The sequence below is a fragment of the Lutjanus erythropterus genome, chromosome 5, assembly GCF_056507025.1.
Source record: "Lutjanus erythropterus isolate fLutEry1 chromosome 5, fLutEry1.hap2, whole genome shotgun sequence".
NCBI lineage: Eukaryota > Metazoa > Chordata > Actinopteri > Lutjaniformes > Lutjanidae > Lutjanus > Lutjanus erythropterus.
The window spans coordinates 16,249,945-16,264,719 of NC_139321.1; the positions used below are offsets into that span (position 1 = coordinate 16,249,945).

The 14,775-nt window shown below is 39.1% G+C and overlaps 1 protein-coding gene and 1 long non-coding RNA gene across 2 annotated transcripts; one reads left to right on the forward strand and one right to left on the reverse strand.

The window, feature by feature from the left end:
- Positions 1-308: 308 nt before the first annotated feature.
- On the reverse strand, positions 309-14,255 carry taf7 (TAF7 RNA polymerase II, TATA box binding protein (TBP)-associated factor). The gene is made up of 12 exons (XM_084718859.1): positions 14,095-14,255; positions 12,900-12,976; positions 12,721-12,799; positions 11,376-11,509; positions 9,614-9,734; positions 9,408-9,466; positions 8,833-8,905; positions 7,524-7,637; positions 4,615-4,809; positions 1,662-1,774; positions 1,006-1,065; positions 309-608 (listed from the first exon to the last, which is right to left on the reverse strand). Exons 1-12 carry the CDS (start codon positions 14,111-14,113, stop codon positions 564-566), a joined length of 1,089 nt encoding a protein of 362 aa, XP_084574985.1. The 5' UTR covers positions 14,114-14,255; the 3' UTR covers positions 309-563.
- LOC146326597 (uncharacterized) lies at positions 535-1,482 on the forward strand. Its single transcript, XR_014770607.1, has 2 exons — positions 535-670; positions 1,189-1,482. It is a non-coding gene; the product is annotated as an uncharacterized LOC146326597 (long non-coding RNA).
- Positions 14,256-14,775: the final 520 nt, after the last annotated feature.

The following is a 14,775-nucleotide window of genomic DNA, read 5'->3' on the forward strand; positions in this document are numbered from 1 at the left end:
ATTCTGCCTTTTCAATTTAATTATTGAAATTGACAGCTCATTTCGATAGATTTCTGATTTAATCTGAAATTGTGACAACCCCAGCAAAAACCCTGTGAAGGTCCATCCACTTTCAGAAAAACAATGTTAATGACCAACACTAAATCTGTGCATGTAAATCTCTGCTCAAATCCAATTAAATTGTCAGTTTCCAGTTTTGTATCACTGCAATTTATTCGTCATACAGGTAATGTTATGTGAAAAAAAAAACACATTGGCTCAGAGTACGTTTAGATTTAAGACGACATGGAAAACAGACACAATAGTTTACTTTGAAGCCAAACAAATACTTTAATCAGACAGTAACTAACAACAAATTTTATCAACTTAATTAAAAAACATTGACTTTTAATAGAGAAATCAGTATGCTGAAAGTGTAATGTATGAAAATGACGATCTGAAAGGAATGACACAGCAAGTCAGCTAATAAAGACTCCCTCCTCCCTGGATGAAGGCTCTTGTCCTCCTCCTCTTCTCGGGTCTTAATGTGTGGCTGAAGATGACGTGAGGTTGCCCCCTGGTGGTCACTTCTCTATCAGAGAGTCCAGCTGCTCCTGCAGGGAGGCCAGCTGTTGGAGCAGAAAATAGAAGGCATGATTGATGCCCGACAGCCCCGGGGTGTAATTGGAGGGTAAGTGGATGATGATTAACATGTCTTTTCACATTAATTTACTGCCTTCATTTGTCAATACAAACAACGACTCAAGACAGTGGGTGGCCTGTATGCCATAGCTGCAAAAAGAACTCCGCTGTTAGCTGCTGACAAATTAAATTTCACATGATTGAATTTGAACTTTGCTATTAGGCATGAAAACTAGAGGGTTTAAAAAGGGGACAGCCAGCACAATGCCATCCCCTAACATGGTATTTGACATTCAGACAGGATAAATTCATGCAAAGTGCTGCAAGCTGTAGAAAGCTCACAGCAAGCAGTGATCCACAGCTTTTTTACAAAAAGGTTCTCACCTGCTCCATCTCCCGCTCCTCCTGCTGAATAATCTCATCCAACAAAGCTTGGAAGCGGTTCTGCGAGAGGGGAGAGGGACAAACAAGATTTGTTTGAGTCGACATGCTGAGCCTCATTAAATTGTGATGGCTTTAAATGTGTGTCTGCCTGGGCTGCTCATGTCACTATCTCGTTCCTGACAGAAAGGCCACTTGGAATGCCAGTCAGAGACAGCTGACCTTTTCCCTGCGACTGTGATAATAACGACTGGAGAAGGGGGCTTCGACGATCCCAAAACACCGGGCAATGAGAGCTCTAAATGGCAACGTAAAAAGGGCCGTGTCTGCTCATGTTTCACTCATTGTAAAGACTCCACTAAAGAGCGCTTGGCAGAACAATGAATTTTCATGCCCTTTTTCTGCATATGTTTAAGGAGTGACGTGATAAATATAATATTTACGGCTTTAAAAATAGAAAAAAAAAACTAAATAATGGCCTCCAACACTGTGTGTAATCAGCTGTTTTATGTTTTCATCATCACTGTTCAGAGAACTTATGCTGTGTGAAGACTTCTGCCTCCAAGCTCATCTGCATGTTCTTGTTTATGTTTCTGTACATGCAGACCTAGTTTCTGAATGAGTGGAAAAACAGTGTTTGTGCGTGTGCAACGGCTTACTTTGAGGGCCTGGTTTTCCACTTTCATGATGAGCTCCTCCTGCTGCTTCTTCCGTGCGCGGGTTTCCTGGAGCTTGGCCTTGACGCTGTTGATCTGCACCTGATACTCCATAACTGCAGGGAACAGCAGGAGGTCCACATGTTAGCAGTGTCATAAAAAACACAAATGTCATTTACGCTTCTGCTTTTTTGTGCAGTGAAGAGCAAATGGGGAGAAAAAGCCTGAGAGATGTTGACGATGTGACATAACTTGAGAGTGACACAGCACTCACAAAGCCTTGAGGAGGAGATATGCACCTTAGCTTGCCGAACAACAAGGATGCCTCCATTTCAGTTTGACAAATTGCTGTTAATGGGAACAACAAATCCATTTAAAAGGACGTGAGCCAGCAGGCCGAAGCACTAAAAGACACGACTAAATCAGTCTGCTCTGGGCTCCACAGAGGGTTCTCATTAAATCCAGCCAAAGTGATAGCGCCTCGCAACAACTTGTGGCTCCGTCGCCATCAACTATCTTCCAAACTAATTGTATCCACCCTCTGCTTTGCCCCCCTCCCAGCTGACTCTCAGTCCTGTGATACACGAATCTAATATGCAACATCAAGCAGGGAAGAGTCCCTGCAGACACATTTATTTTAACTTTGCAGCACTGCCAGCCAGACCCCGACACATCTGCAAAGGCTCTGCTGGGCAGCTACACTGGACCTGACCAGTAGTGTTCCTGAATGACATCTCCGTGTATGTAGATAAGGAGGCATTGAGCTGTCAGACTGGACAGCTGTCTGAGCCCAGCGCTTAGCCACAACACCTGTCAGGCTGGTTAGCTGAGGAGAAGTACAGGAAGCTGTCAGCGCTGTGCATCTCTGTGGGCGAGGACGTGTATTCCAGTGAAAATAGGGCTACTCATTTGAGAGAGAGAGTGTGTGTGTAATGTTTGACCAAGAAAACTCAGCTCTGATTAGAAGTCCAGACACCTTGCTGAGGTTATGATTTCACCTCTGTTTTGACTATCTGAGAAGGTTTGATTTAATTTAATGTCGGGCTGTTTCTGGTCTACAAGTCCATTCTGAAATCAGCATGCAAAGGTCTCGGCCATGACTGGCTACGACTGAAAAACAAAAGACTATCTGTCGGTATGCCGGGTGAGTCCTCTGAAACAATCAGCATTCGCACTGAGGTGTAACTGCAAGTAGCAAGCACAGCACGAAGGATTGCATAATTCTAATGCTTCATCCACCCAGGTACACACACACACTTTCCAGAATAGCTTACACATGCGCACATGCTCAATTTAACAACAGATGTATATAAATATGCATCTCCCACCTTATGGAAATGTATAGGTCATATATTGAATACTTTGTATGTGTTGAGACAACTTTAGTACAAAAATAAATACTACACTATGTCAGCATGGCTGCAACTTAGAATTATTTTCATAAAAGATTAATCTGTGTTTTTTCCTAATTAACTGATGCATTGTTTAGTCTATAAAATGGCAGAAAATAGTAAAAACACTGATTACATTTTCCACAGCCAAGGTGAAATTACTTGTTTTGTCCAACTAACATTCCAAAAGAAAGATGGGCAGCAAATCTTCACATTTTGGAAGCTGAAGCCCTTTTTACACAGAAATCCCACAATATTGGTGGGACAAGGGCTCGCCCTTAAGGTTGCTTTGTGTATCTACACTGAATCAAGCAGCTCCTTTACAAACCGCCCTCGTATGTCCTTTCACATAGCTTGCTTGCGAAATCAAGAGCGGCATGACTTAACACAGCAGCGCACCAGTCAACAAGTGGTTCTGCTTGGCTACTTGTTTATAATCACACAGAGCTGATAACCTCGTGTATCAGGATAAATGGCATTGCAGATGGGTAACGGATAAGTTAAAAAGATTGCCTTGTATGATGATCTATGGGGAACATTTCTCTCCTGCCTGTTGCTGTAAAAAGTGCATGCTTGTCAACAGCTGATAAATAGGTGGGATAAGTACGTAATTTTAAGAGCACAGTCACATTGAACATGTAATTCAATATCCTGCCATGCTGGCTTACTCTTTTACACAGACGTCAATCCGGTTCTGCTACTATGTCCCTTGGCAGATCAGGGGCAGAATGAAACTGATCTCCCCTCCCGCCTTCTTTCAATTATAATAGAACTAGATGGTGCTCAGCTTTTGTGGCTCAAATACATTTGAAAAACTTGACACCAATCTCTCTGTGCAGAAATCATGAACTGCTTAATATAATTCACCGACCTTGTTATACGCAGTTTCATCTAAGAACTATTTTTCATTCTACCAAACTACACCCACCAACTGTATCACTGCGCCGTGGGAAGCGTGCATCTACTAATGGACAAGAGGATTGATTAATAACCACTTGAATAATAGCGTCCTCTTCTGAGCTGTAACCTTTGTCCACGAGTAGAGATACACTTCCTTCTGCGCGGTGATAGAGGGTGTAGTTTGGTCGAAAGAAAGCAGTTAGCACATGAAACCGCTCACAAGGTCTATGGATTATCTTGAGTCACCGGGTCTTGATTTCTACACAGAGAGATTGCTGTTGAGTTCTTCAAATGTATTGTTTTTGGCACAGTGAGCACCGCCATCTAGTTCTATTATATCATCTACTGCCAATATCTCAAAAACTCAGCAACTAACACCAAAAACTATCTAGAAGAATAAATAGCATTATAGGTAAGAGGAAAAAGATTTGTTTTGAGGCTGGTCTGGACTGTCACTTTAAGCATGCAAATATTTGGAATTTTTTTCTTGATAAAAGGACTTAAATGATTACTTGATTGTTTTGGCTCTACATATGGACTATAAAATCCATAATTAATATAAGGATAATTTTTTATATAATCGCAAATATTCATCATTCTGCATATTTTCAAACAGATGTCATATAGTTTTCCAGTTGTGTGCAGAAACCTTGAGATCCTCTCACCTATCTGGTTGTTTCTATCACTTTCATGCTGTGCAGAATCCGACTCGTTGAGTTTGTCTTGGAGCTGTCGCACCAGATCATCCTCCGTGTCCATGATATTCAGGTCTTCGTCCTCGTGCCGGTCCCCTTCGTCTTCCTCATCCTCACTGGAGCTGCTGATGTCGTTGAACATCTCCCTCAGTTCGTCACGCTGGACTGGCCATGCGGAAAAAAAACAAAAAAACATTAGTGTTATAAACACGGACACAAATATGGAAATAAGTCAGAGATGAACACTTGCTTGTTTGGTTTGATCTAGGTCACAGAGACAACAAGCTAGAGAAAAACATGAGAGGATGTTAAGGATATGGTCTTTGTGTGACATAAAGCAAGTATGATTAATGTGGGCACCCAATCTATTCATGATGTGAACAGCTTATGTTACAGAGCAAAGAAAGGCTGTGTGCACAAACATTTGGCAGTACATTCACATAGAAGGCAGCAAATAAGTGGTTCCTTTTTCTTTTGTTCATGAAATCTTTGTTATATTTACACATACAGTGTTATTAGTCATGCCACTCACGCACACTGCTCTCATCAGCACACATAAGTGCCACCACACTTGGTGCACTGTGCACCTATTTGCTGGGGGAAGGTCCTCTGGTGAGTGTAGACGCAAAAATACTCTCAAGGCCAAAGAGTAACTAATGCTTGAGTGCGCTCTATTTCCATTTCAAACCACTGGGGCAGAGGCTATCAAGAGTGACAAGGGTGGTGGGCATGTTCCAAATGAAGAGGGAAACCTCTGCTTGTGAGGGGAGCAGACTATCAGACAATTCATTGTACAACAGTCAGGTCAGTCGTAAGAGTTATCTGTGCCTTTTTAATGCAACTGCACATTTTTACACCACACCAAAAACAGACGGGCCCCATTTTTAACAATTCAAAATTACACTGCAGTGTTGATTTGCACCAAATCTAGCCCGGCCTCGTATAGCTTAACCAATAAGTCAGCTGATTATTCGTTTTTTTTGCAGATATATCATTATCAACATGCTGGACAACAACAAACAAGAAATGCAATTAGAGATAGTTACTTTTGAGATAGTTTGTTTTGCCACCGTAAAGTGGTTCCCAAACAGTGTGCAAGGAAAGTCCAAGTGTGCCGTGGGATTTTATGACAGTCATACATTATTAATGAAATATACAGCTAGACCTGTACCAAAGCTTATAAATGATTTTTTTAATTTACTACATCAGTACATTCTATGCATGCATTTCCAAGTACAGAGGCAAATTATGTACCCTAACAGAATTTCCTTTAAAATCTTTCAAAGTGAATCCCAGTTTTTACTCATTCATGAAGATGCCAGATGGTGGGAATTATTAGATTGTCTGTCTCTCTTTCTTTTCAGCTCCACTATCTAATTTTTAAATTCTGTGATGCATCTGGTTTAAATGAGTGGGTTGCTGAATCATAATTTCAATTTAATTGGTTAAATTATTTTGTTAATATATATGTAATGAGGAATATAGTTGTTTGTCAAATTCTGTTTGGTATTTGTAAATAAAATATAAGCATTTACAGATTGATAAGAGTGATAACACAGAGGCTATTTTGCACAAACAGGAATACAGCTGTGCTTTGAGATTTTGGCTTGCCATTGGGAGAGACTTGAGCACAAAAAATGTGAAAACGGCACTAGAGAGCACAGACAAGTTTGTTTAAGGTCGAGATCTGTTCCAGTTAGTGCATATTTCGGCCATATTCCTACCAAATTTGAGCAATGTTTTAAAAAATGTTTTGTTATGTGATTATGAAAGAACAAACAAACTGTAATTACTGACTCACAGTTGTATGCTTTCACCAACCAGTTGCGGTTTACAGCCATATCTGTGCAGACTCGTAATACATATATAGTGAAGAAGCAATTTATTAAAAGGTATCAAGTGTTTTTTTTTCCAAAATGGAAGTTATCACTATACTGATGTGTGATACCAGTGAATAATTTTCAGTGACAAACATGTTGTCTCCACTTAGAGACTGTTTTTACAGAGGACTGATAGAGCTTCAAGTGTTTTTGTAGAACATTATGTCACAGTAAACTTGACCTATGACCTACTGAATATAAAATATCACCTCTTCATTTTATCCTATTATATGTTCGTGTGAAATTTTGTCATAATAAACTACATGAACCACCAAAATCAAATCACTTCATCTTCAAGTCCAAGTGGATGTTTTTGCCAAGTTTGAGATATTGCATTCACAAAAATGGGACAGATGGACATGTCTCTAGCCACGGCTGTTGCTGGCATCTATCATTATCAGCTATCAATATCTGTATCAGCCTCAAAAGGACTACATCAACCTTTCAATCAAAAACGAGTACATTTATAGTGAGAACTGAGCGGCGAATGGGGAGAACTTGTACTGACACGTGTTCTGGGCAAAAACAGTAAACCAACCATCATGTCCAACATGATGTGTTTCTTTGAGTGCAGCGACTCATTAATTCACAATAAAATTGGTGCACATATGCTCACCTCAGTACTGGTAAAAAACAAAACAAAGCAAAGCAAAAAAAGCTCAGTCCATAATTCAGCTCAGGTAAGTTTCCATTCATTAGTTTCAGTTCCAAGACGATGCTGCGACTCTGACATAGTCAAAAAATTGTTTGCTTCCCCTTCACACACCCACTGCTCATCACCTGACTAATGCTCCACATAGTGTTCAAACAGCAAACCTGCAGTGTGTATACATACACTGACCTGTGTATTATATAAATGTGAAACAAAAACTACATTATGGCTTCAACGCTTTGTGTATCTATAGGCCTTGTTGTTCACACAAAAATGCATACTCCTTTTGCTGGTTTAACAGAGTGAAAAAACAGCACCACACGATGAAAAACACTAGTTTCACTTACCAGAGGACCCATGACCCATCTTGTGTCCCGAGGTGCCAGGTGAGGAGTCCAGGTTTCCCAGAGAGCCGTGCTGGTCTGTTTCTTTGGACTCATCCTCTGCTATGATTTCCCACCCTGAATGTTACGGGTTAAGGTCAGCATCCCCTTTTTAGACCAATGATCTTTCAAAACTCACTTCCCACAAACTTGTCTTTGAAGTAGACTTGAAAGGTAAAAACCAGATGATACTCCACAGGAGTGTCTTAACTTTAACACTCATTAGTGTGTCATGTGTATATCTGCTGCTGCATGCAAACGCTAAACCTATAATTAGAATCTTGGTTCACTGTGGCCAACTAAGCAATGATAATGAACAGTCCGTCTCAATTAACACACAGCAAGCAGCCACTCAACGCAGCCCTGCTGCGCTCTTATTCTGTCAGGCAAGTTTAGAGTTTCATTAGAGCACTAATGGCCTCCTTGCAAAGTGCGTCTCTCCCACAAAGACATTAGACAGAGTCACGTCAGGTGAGTCAGGCAGGAGTCAGGACACCTGCTTGAGCCTTAGATCAAACTATTTAGGATGTTAGATGGGAGTGAGGTTATGTTTATTCTAAAATACAAAAGAATATTAACTATTTGATGCTTCTTAAAAACTAAGCCATGGCAGAGGATTAGATTTCCATCTGATTCTACTGTACATTACACACCAGGGTGATGGCAATATTACAACTTGTTAAGAGTCACACTGTTACACACCAGCACAACAAGCACGGCTGAAAGTGTAAGATTTATATTTATTTCTATTTAATTCTATTTTAGACACAAAAGGTCCACCCTAAAAAAATAATTAATATCAGTTTGGTGAATCCAAACTATCCTTTTAAAACACTGAAGGTGCACAATGCCACAAACCGATCGAACTGTGTTCTGTGAGGTAAAATGACTGATTTCACCCATGGAGTTTGGCTGGTTTGGAGGAAGCAATATTCTCATCATATAAGGGCGATTTCCATCAGAAAAGGCTGTTTGACATATGTGAAGTGGTGGAAATGTTTTAAATGTAGCATGCACTTAGCTGATATTTATTTTTTAGATGAACCTTCTTATAGTAGCTTGTCGACCACTCACAGCAGTACATTGCTTAGCTTCTGTGCTGGTACTCCTCTCTGCTTCTCTAAACTAGGGGCATCTATTGTAGGTGATACACCAGCTATTGATTAGTACTTCATAAATCCCTACATTAAATAGTCCAAAATATTCCTTTAATTAGCTTTTCAGGCTTTGCAAAATGGTTGTGCAGAATTGTTGTGTGCGTCTAAAAGGATACGGACACTGACGGCCTCAGCGTCTGTGCTCAGCAATCTCTTCACCTCTTTTTCCACATCAGGAGATTCAATGTACTGCGAGAGAGAGAGAAAGAGATTGGGTTACACGTAGCATTAGCAGCACCGCTATCACTCTCTTCCTCTGTCTCTCTCTCTCTCTCTCACTCACACACACACACACACACACACACGAAGGTAGCAGCTGGCCACGAGCCAGGAAGCACATTAGCGATTAAAAACAGAAGGGGCCAAATCAATATGGCTCGGCTCTGCATCTTCAGGAAGATTTATTCTGAAGACAAAGTGGAAGTGTAGTGCTCAAGCACACTCGCTTTCACTTTGATCAAAGCAATAGTGAAATTGCTTTTTTCATGCCTTTGGGGCAAACTAAGATGGAAAGGCTTTATTTATATGTAAATCTTAGTTTTCACTTTCACCACAGTTCCTGTTTTATGAAATGTAAATGTCTTGTTGGAAGAGAGCCTCGGAAAGTGATGGATCATCAGACAGGATGCTAAAGAGGCAGACGGGAGAGGGGAGGTGGAGAGCTGAAGGGGGGGGATGAAAATGTCAAAACCTTCTTTTTCGCAGTCTTCCGAAATCTTCTCTTGCGTGTGTTCTTCAGAGGGCAGGTGACTGGAGACCAAAACAACAGGATTAGGGAAGTCAAACTGGCTCAATCAGCTGTGGAGGGCAAACTATACTTCATGAGTAGCTGAAGTGCTGAAGTTTTCAGCACTAACAGCTCAAAAAGCTGCGGTGTGTAGATTTTTGTCTACTTACTGCCGTGGTTCCAAACGAATTTCTTGTCCTTGTCTTTGTCCTTCTTCTTGCTCTTGGGGTCGGTGCCAGTTGGCTCCTCTAAAGGAGGGTAAAGGTCTCCATCTAGTGTACATACCAGCATCTAATCCACGGATACAAAAATGAAGGTAAATCATTCTGCATTGTGGTGACTAATATTGCTGTACTACATTATTATAACAACAACTATAACAAGAAATGTGGAGATGAGCCTCATGCAAGAATCACTCGTATGAACAGATTAGTTTATAGCACATATGATTCAACAGAATATGCAGCATTCACCAACTGTCTCTTATTTTTCTATTAGGCACAAACACAATTTACAAGTGGTACAGACCTGAGTCATGTGAAATTAGTCTGCTGTTATTAAAACCAAGGTTTTTCACTAATGATTGTATATTTTATACCTTTGAAGCATTTTTACACTTCAGTAATTGTGTTGCAATGTCTGACAGTGCAACATCACCTGATATGACACATATTCAGTCGTCCATCTCTGTGATGAGGACTTCTCCTTGACCCCCTCCTCCCACTGGCGAGACCTCTGTTTTTTTTTGTATCAAACCATTTCTTCTTAATTTTAGTGACAGTACAACCCTCAGGTGACACGATGTTATTATTTTTCCTTGGCTTTAGGACAGGGACCTCAAACTGGCAGCTGGGTGGCCAGAAATGCCCCCCCCACTTCCCTCCAGCTTGCAACATGATGTCAAAAATATTATATAATATGTCTCACAAAACTTTTCTTTTTCTTTCTAGTTATTTGATACCAATTTAAACCACCCTTCAATTACAATGCAATTGAAATAAAGATGGTTTTATTTTATAAATGTATTGTATGCATTTCTGGGTGACTGCACATTGCAAAACACAGTGGCAGAGTGGATTAGCAAGTTATCAAGTGCCATTTATGATCAGTGACATGAAAAAGCACCGCATACTCTGCATATGTTTGATGGACAGCCATAATGTTAATTAGTGGGGGTATTAACGACCAATTTAAGTGTCAGAAGAGTTGCTGAGCTTATGTCCAATGCACCCCTAACTAATGTATATAAATATGTATAGAAACTACTAATACTGCATTTTGTTTTGTAAGCAGGATGAAAATATGTTAGTAATGGAAACAAAAAAGTACATTTTCAGAAACAGTGCATTTTCTTGCAGTACTTGAACATCAAAGTGCCAGTGCCCTCATGACATAAAATGACATGACAATACCATCACTGGTCCTAAACTGATTTGAGTTTAAGACCCCTGCTTTAGCAGGTCCCTTAATTCCACTGCTGATGTTGTTAAAGTGATAGACTTTCTTTTAGGTATCTCCAAAAGCAGGACTTCGATCTTCAAACTCACAAAGTTTTTCTTTTCACTCTTTGATGCCTTATTCATGAATGAAAACTTCCTGATACATGGGTCAGAATGCACAGACTTACATAGTATTATAAGTATGTTAATTATGCTTCATGAGCTCAATAACCTGCCCTCAAATACCTACAGGCTGATCATTTCCACAGTTATCTGCTAGTTAGGAACATTTGTTAAATCTGATGTGGCAAACATGAACAAGTTCACCATGCGAAAAAAAGCATAAGTTAATACGAAAATGCATGAGACCCATTGTCTTAGTAATAAATGTAAATTTTAAAATATAGAAATTTAAATCCAAAATTGTCATTCTAAATGTGAACAAGAAATGTGTCCAATAAACTAAACTCAATGCCACTGCAGTGGTTTTTACCTGACAGACATCAGCAGTCTTGTAAAATGTCTTCTTGTCCACTGTTTTCAGAGACTCAATCATACAGGGCAGGTCCACCAGTTTGCAGGCCAAAGGGACACGGTCTACTCTCACTATGCCATGACGACCATCAGCTACAATTAAGAGGGACAAAATGATTGATTATAATTAGATGCTGTATGTGAGATAAAAGTAACCAGATTCACCAGGACCCCATTTACACTTGGTATTAAAATGCGATCTGTGCATAGGGAAAAAATGCATATTAATGCAGGGTGTAAATGTGTTGTGATCTGATCTGCCTGACCACAGCTGAATGTAGTCCGACTCTCACTGTGTTCAGATCTTATGTAGGTATAGAGATAATCTGTACGAGCAGCTGTCATCAAAAATACCATATGTAAATACAAAGGCATGATCTATTCTGTGCAATGAAAGCAGCAACAGAACAAAGGGAAAATTATATATAAAAAGGAGGAACTGTGTATGTGTGACAATGTGTGTTACACAGAGTAGCCTACATGCTAGTACTGCAACACAGTGGGAAAAACTATTTTATACAAATAATGGAATAATGTAATGTGTAACATTTTCCAAATTTACATCAGGGAACAATCATAACTACTTTGTTGTGCAGCATTTCACAAAGTTTACAAAGTTTCCCTGAACTCAACAATTGACAAAACTCATTTTTAAGGAAGTCTGGGGCTGATTTTACCATCAGCTCCAATTATTCAGTACAGGTTTTGCTCTGGAGGACAGAGATCGATCGTTCATTATCCGGATAATATATATGGATATAGATTTTATTTTAATACCAGGTGCACATGGGGTGTAAGACACTGTTGTCATTTTAAAGTTGAAAAAGAGAACACAAATGAAGGTGCAAAACGTACTTTTCAGACATGTATCAAGATTCTTTGGTAATGAAACATGACACTTTTTGAATTGAATTTTGCTGTCAAATTGACAGTTGTAGTAAGTAATACATTCCAACAAAACTGAAAATAAAAATCTGAAAAATGCCAATTTCATTTGGCCAGATATTTGGAGTTAAAAGAGTGTTAGACTCCTATGCTTGTGAATGGAAATAAGCCAGTAGACCTACTATGAGGATATATGAGTGCATCTGTAATTACAACCCATTAAGACTTAACATTTTAATTTTACTGTAAAAATATATTTAAATTTCACAAGTTTAAAAAATCTGGACTTGATTTCAAATGGATAATAAGCTTTGTTATCAAATGAACTAGTAAGACAATTGAAATCAGCGTTTGAACAGTGACACACAGGTTAGTCTGAAATAAATACCAGCAGTAAGACTAATGGTAAACAAGCTTACGGTGCAACTCAATGGTGAGCCTGTCCTTCATGTTCATACTGCTAGACTGGGCAATCCTCCTTACTGTTGAGGCGTACTCCTGAAAGAGAAAAAAAAAAGATGAATCCACATAATTTTCAGCAAATGGACATACTGACATTGATAGAAACAACTGGTTTTAGCATGTTTAAAAGTCTCACCGAAGGCAACCTCAGGACAAACTGGCTCTCCAACTCATATGGAGCATCCTCCTTATTCTTAGAGCCGACCTTCCCAACTAGAATCAAAACACATCACCATGAATAAAATGCTAAAATTTCCTCATTGTTGCTTATGTAAGTATTTCTGAAACTACGGTATAAACAATACAGTAGAAAAACACAATGATATTTGATTTGTGCGGCTATACAGTTCCACACATCTGGTTTCAGTATTAAAGAGGACAATCATTTTGCTTATACAGAATGTTACTTCTTGGGTTGTCTGGTCTTTTGACAAATTTCAGTTCATATTTATGAGCTTTTAAGGCCCTTAACTCAGACTAGATCTTTTAGAACATAACCACTGATAGGCATCTGAACAAAAACACTAAAACCACAGTGCACCATATACCTGCTGTTAAGATCTGCAAGTTCCTTTAAGAGCATTTTGGAGTAAATCAACTCACAATCCTCTTTAAGTGTGTTTAATGCTTGTCATATTTTTATTTAGCGTTTACTAAGTCAGTGGTTCTCAAATCGGGGTCTGTGGCACTCTGCCAGAAGGTCTGTAAAATTTTTTACATTCAGACACTAATTATCATTATATTAAAAACATAAATATTTATTTGGTTATTCATTTCCAAAAGGCTTCATTACAGACTGCATTTATTTTATTATTTGACTTTTAGGAATCATTACTTGTTTACACAAACTATTCCCTCTTCACAAACAGTTTTATAAGCCATCATATTCCAGTCCCAGGCTTGTCCTATAATTGATCCTTCTATCCTTTATTTTTATTATTATTATTATTTATTATTTAAAATATTCAGAATCTGCTTTTGATTTTATGTATGTACTAAAAGTGAAATACCCTATGATGTGCGTATATGCATGCCATGGTTGTTCTGAGTTGACATGTTGCAACTAACAAATCTTGGAATAACTGATCTCCGTGTTTTACCGAAATAAATGTAAATAGCAGGTAGAGTGTAAACTAGGACCATCTAGCTACTATTTGTATAATCGTAATGTTAATTTAGCAAGGTTTGAGTAGACAACCTTACAGCTACAAACTGTCTTGCAGCCACCAAATTTTCGTAATTGTATTATTATTTGTGCTAACGTTAGCTATCGTTAGCTAGCTCAGTGTTGGTAGGTAGGCTAAATTATTGACAGAAGTAACGTAACGTACCTTTCAGTTTAGACGTCATCTTTTGCTTTTTTTTAATCTGGCCAATGCAGTTACAATAATTATCTGATATAAAGAGAAATAACAAAGACGAGGCCAAACATAAGTGTGCCGCTTCACGAAGCAAGCATAGCCATGATCGACGAAAATGCGAGTGGTGATTGTGAGGTTTAGTCTTGCTGCATTCAGGTTCTCCTCGGAAATTGTGAATTTAACATTTCAATACTCGACGACGGTACAGTGCTCAGAGATTCACCTCCCAGTGTAGCTCTGTCAATTAAATATTTCCTTGTGACATGAGACAGTTGTATGATTTACATTCGATTGTAATCGATTTTTCATTGTTGGTGATGTTGTAGGGCACTATACTGTCTGTCACCATGGAACACTATTGTGTTTTTCTGCCTGTCCTTAATATCCTTTGCTGCTGTGTCGGACACAAGTTCACAAATATGTTATACAGACCTAATTACAAACCTAGGAACATTTAATCGGTTAAATGATTAAGGACTAACATTAGTTCACCCACAAGAAAACATTAATTTCCGATATACATGAACATCACATTTCCGTATTCCGGATTGCGAGTTATTACGAGGTCGTGTGTACAAGAGAACTCCATATCGGCGAAAGATCTCGCGAGAATTATCATTTTTATCCAAATCATGATCGTCAGCCCTAACC

What these genes read in the sequence shown, in the direction of transcription:
- taf7 (XM_084718859.1), bottom strand. An exon ending in CGCTGAGGCCGTCAGTGTCC is followed by an intron (nt 7,638 to 8,832) that starts GTATCCTTTTAG and finishes CGTAACATTCAG; the next exon opens with GGTGGGAAATCATAGCAGAG. An exon ending in TGGAAAACCAGGCCCTCAAA is followed by an intron (nt 1,066 to 1,661) that starts GTAAGCCGTTGC and finishes CCCCTCTCGCAG; the next exon opens with AACCGCTTCCAAGCTTTGTT.